At 49.7% G+C, this 4,049-nt stretch overlaps 1 protein-coding gene across 1 annotated transcript in view; it reads right to left on the bottom strand.

Annotated features, from left to right (window-relative positions):
* The window catches only part of LOC104169049 (putative olfactory receptor 51H1), a 4,395-nt gene extending 1,551 nt beyond the window's left edge, over positions 1-2,844 (bottom strand). The window contains exons 1-3 of the mRNA XM_009709858.1: positions 2,800-2,844; positions 2,456-2,622; positions 2,060-2,156 (exon numbers count right to left, since the gene is read on the bottom strand). Of these exons, the coding sequence (XP_009708160.1) occupies positions 2,060-2,156; positions 2,456-2,622; positions 2,800-2,844 (309 nt within the window). The remainder of the gene's footprint in view (positions 1-2,059; positions 2,157-2,455; positions 2,623-2,799) is intronic.
* Between the last annotated feature and the right edge of the window lie 1,205 nt (positions 2,845-4,049).

The following is a 4,049-nucleotide window of genomic DNA, read 5'->3' as shown; positions in this document are numbered from 1 at the left end:
GCTGAACCGAATGTGGTCAGACCACAAGAGATAACATCTCACTCTGAGATGAGAAGTAGCCCCATTATATGTGACTCTCTATTGATTTCTTCCCTTTGTGTTTAAGTATGGCAAAATGTATGATGTTTTAGGGAGCTTTATCAGCTGAACCTGCAAGTCAATTAACCGCGCTAACCCTGATGGAAGGAAAATGGATTTGTGCTTTACAGCTGCCAAAAAGGTTAAATGGAAAGGAAGAAATTTAGAGGCTCAAATAAGACCGAGAACCTGAAGTGGTGTTTCGTCTGCCTGAGGCCATTAGAAAACCCAACAGCAAACACCAGGTCTCCATTTAAGCACTCTGGAAGCCGCCTGCTTTCCTGGGCAGCTTCACTGTCCCGAGAGCCCGAGCCATCAGCCGCGATGCTCAGCAACGGGAGGCTGGGGCAGGCGGGGGAGATTTCCAGAGAAATATTCCAAACAGGCTTCTCTGCAAATGCAGTTAGATTTAGTGCACCTTAAAAGCACCAGCTCAACAGCTGGCGGTCACAGCAGCACATCCCCAGCTCTTGCCACGGCTGATCAGGGAAAACATGCGTGTCTCTTCAGCTGGAGATGAGTATGTTTTGCATAACTGAGGAGCACAAACTGATTCAAATTTTTCCCAGAGTGTGCATGCACACTCTGAGACCTCATCTGCTATCAGGAAAAAAAAATAAATAATCAAGATTTCACATGGCCAAAGGGTCAGCCCTGCAAACAGCTCCGCTCTCCTCCAGCAGCCCGTGGTGCAGCTCCTCCGGAGCCGTCGAGCACCCGCTTCCCTGATCAAGGGGAAGAGTCACGTCGGGACAGAAGTCAGAGCTGACTGCCCCTGGGATGGAGGAAAAAACCTCTCTGAAACTGAACCGAGCAGTGTGGGAGAGGGAGAACTGGGACAGCCAAAGACATAACTGAAGTCGTAAAGAACCTAAAGCCGAGGAGCTGAAGACCCCACTTTGCTCCCGTGGGCAGCAAAGGCATTGTAGAAACAAACTTACACGTCCCATTCATGTAGCACTTTAGAGAATGGGGGACATTTTTTATCATTGACCAAGGTCGATTTTTGGGGTGGCTTTTTGTATCAAGCCCCTCTGTATATATGAGAACAAAAGTGATATTTAGTAAAGCAATTTGCTCCTAGCGCTTTTCTAATATGCTGGTTTGTTGTTTCTGCCAGACACTTTTGTAAATTCCTGTTTTGATGCAAGCCCTCAAACCAATTGTCCTTGCAGAGGAAGAGCATCTCTATTCTGTCATCTCCAGGCAGCCCACCCGGTACTTACCCCAGGTCACGGCAGAGGACGCGGGCTGGGGACCGGCGCAGCCCTGGCTGTGCCCCGCTGCAGGCAGAGGCTGGGAAGCCGTATTTAACCCAGCCAGGGCAAACCCCACGGGCCTCACTCAGGGAGTCACAGCCCATTTCTTTGCTCTTTAGGGGATGTGAGCACCACGGGACTGCGTACAAGCAGGTTTTCCTGCCTTCTCTGAAAAAAAGTGGCAGAGTGCAACAAGAGGAGTGGGGGCAGGTTTGGGGCACTGGCTGTTAAAAAAAGAAAAAAATTGGCAAAAAAAATGTGTTCAGAAAATTCCCTAGTTTTGCCCTGCTCTGTGAAACTTTTACATTCCGGAAAATGAAGAGACCCAGCTCCAGTACCTTCCACCCCCCCAAGGTGCCTCCGTGCAGCTCCCCCATTTATACATAGCTACACTTTATATATGTATATATGTATCTGTGTGTATATTGCATTTAGATAGCTAGATAGGCTAAATACGAGGAAACAAGGACAACAGGAAAATCTCCAAAAGGTTCCCCCAAAAGAGCACAAACCAAAAGAACCAACCAATAGACAACCAATCAGAAACTTTATTCTGAGAGTTTTTTTATTCTGTGATGAGTTTCACACAGAGGCGGTGGGTGGTGGGGCACAGAGGCGGTGGGTGGTGCGGAGGGGCCCTTGGCCACGGCTGTGGGGAGCCTCCCGCTGCCCGTTCCCCACCCTTGCTGGGGTACAGACCGGGGCTGTGTGTGTTTCCTTACCCTTCGGTCAACATCCTCGCAGAAAGCTGTGACACTCTCGGGATGGTGGTGAGGAAGGACAAGATCATGGCGCGGTCTGATCGTGTCCGTGTCCCGGCTGCGGATCAGAGGATCAAAGGAACTCCTTGCTGAATGATGCTGTGGATCCAAATTATTTACGTGAGTTCAAAAGGAGATTGGGAGTGTCTTGGAAGAGGGACTGCTGAAGACTGCCTAAAGCAGACCAACCTCCTCCTGAAAAGTAAATAGCAGGGTGCTGGAGGAGAATTAAGGTGCATGACCAGCCCCCCCCCCCCAGTTTTATATCATTCACAGTCTTGCCGAGGGTGCACGCTGCCACATCGTCTGGGTCACTAATGAGGTGGTTAAACAGTACTGGCCCCAGTACTGACTCACTAGTCACACCAGTGACTGGCTTCCAGCCAGACCTTGTGCCACTGATCACGACCTTTCGAGCCGGGCAGCTCAGCTTCTTTTCTCTCCTGGGACTCAAGGAGCTTGTCCAGGAGGTGAATATTTTGGTACGGTGGGGACAAGACCAAGAACCATTTCACGGTGCTGAGCTGCAAGCACAGACAAAATCAGGTGGAGCGGTTGAGTTCTTCTGGCATGGTGATGTGCCCCGGGGGACAGATGAGGGTGTCCTATAAAGCAGGGCAGCCTGTGGCTTGTCCCGTGTCGGCAGCACCAAGACTGGCCAGGACACTGTTCTGCGGTGGGGAGGTCAGGTCTGTGGGTACCTTGGGAAGCTGTTGGGTTTTGGTCTCCAGGACCCCCTCCATCATCGACGCGTGACCTCTCTGTGCTCCTGCAGTCTGGTTTTATCGGAGGTTCCCTCTGCCATCTGCAGCACTGCGCTTTTTGTGGTTGTCAGGATTCATCCCAGACTTACCCAAAACCACCTCCAAACACCAGGAGCCTGAGTTCAGATGCTGAATTGCTGCAGCTTAACGAGCTGTGAGTGTCAGATGAGCATGGTCATTCCTCGGGGGCTGTGTTACCTTTCAGACATGATGTAGCTCAGCTCAGAGTGAGCAAAGCTGAAGCCAAGCAGAAATTCCCAGCGTTTTCTGGGGGTTAGAGCAGTCTCTCCAACACTTTCTACAGCTCAGATGATGCAAAATACCCTGAGAAAGGCTCTGACTGCTTTGCTTGTCAGTCTGGGTCTTTGTCAGGACTGTGGAAGGGAAGAAACTATTCCCAGATGGCATTTTGTGAATATATTTATCATCTTGAAATTTCCCTGTTGTTGCCATAACATACTTTGTGCCCTAGCTGAGAGCACAGGGATAGGCGACGTCCAAATTGACAAACTATACTATGAACACATAGATGCAGCTGGCATCATGGAAGGAGAGGCTCCAGGTGTTCAGCACCTGTATTGCCCACGTCTGCGTGGTCCTGGCCTTCTACGTGCCCCTGATTGGGCTGTCCGTGGTGCACAGGTTTGGGAAGGACCTGGCTCCACTGGTTCATATCATCATGGGGAACATCTACATCCTGGCGCCTGCCTTGCTCAACCCCATCATCTATGGGGTGAGGACCAAGCAGATATAGAGGAGGATCCTGATTTCAATTAAAATTTCCAGTGACAGAACTGCCCATTGAACTGCACCCAGCTCTTGACTTCTCTTGACTTAGATTGGTGACTTTGGGGATGGGGAATGTGCTCCTCTTCTTTTACTACGCAGCATGCTGTCTTGGCCCTTGGCAGACTCTTAGTCACTATCACAACACAAATAACAATAATTTATGACTGAAAATTGTCGAGCAAATATACATTGTGCAACAAGCACTAGTCTTGTAATAAAAGGCTACACAAGCTCAGCAGGTTGATGGCTTTATGGATGTAGTCAGAGCCCTTCAGGAGTTAATATTTAGCTGGTTCTTGTTCCTTTCCTTGCAGTGCATCCCAGCGCATCCCAGAAAGCCAGTGAGAGAGACAGTATAAAACACTTTCGTCTACTATTAACGTTTTCACTGTGTCTTC

This window comes from Cariama cristata, unplaced genomic scaffold (genome assembly GCF_000690535.1).
Source record: "Cariama cristata isolate BGI_N322 unplaced genomic scaffold, ASM69053v1 scaffold22770, whole genome shotgun sequence".
Taxonomy (NCBI): Eukaryota; Metazoa; Chordata; class Aves; order Cariamiformes; family Cariamidae; genus Cariama; species Cariama cristata.
Note: the sequence above shows the minus strand (reverse complement) of the source record. Positions and strands in the feature narration are given on the sequence as shown.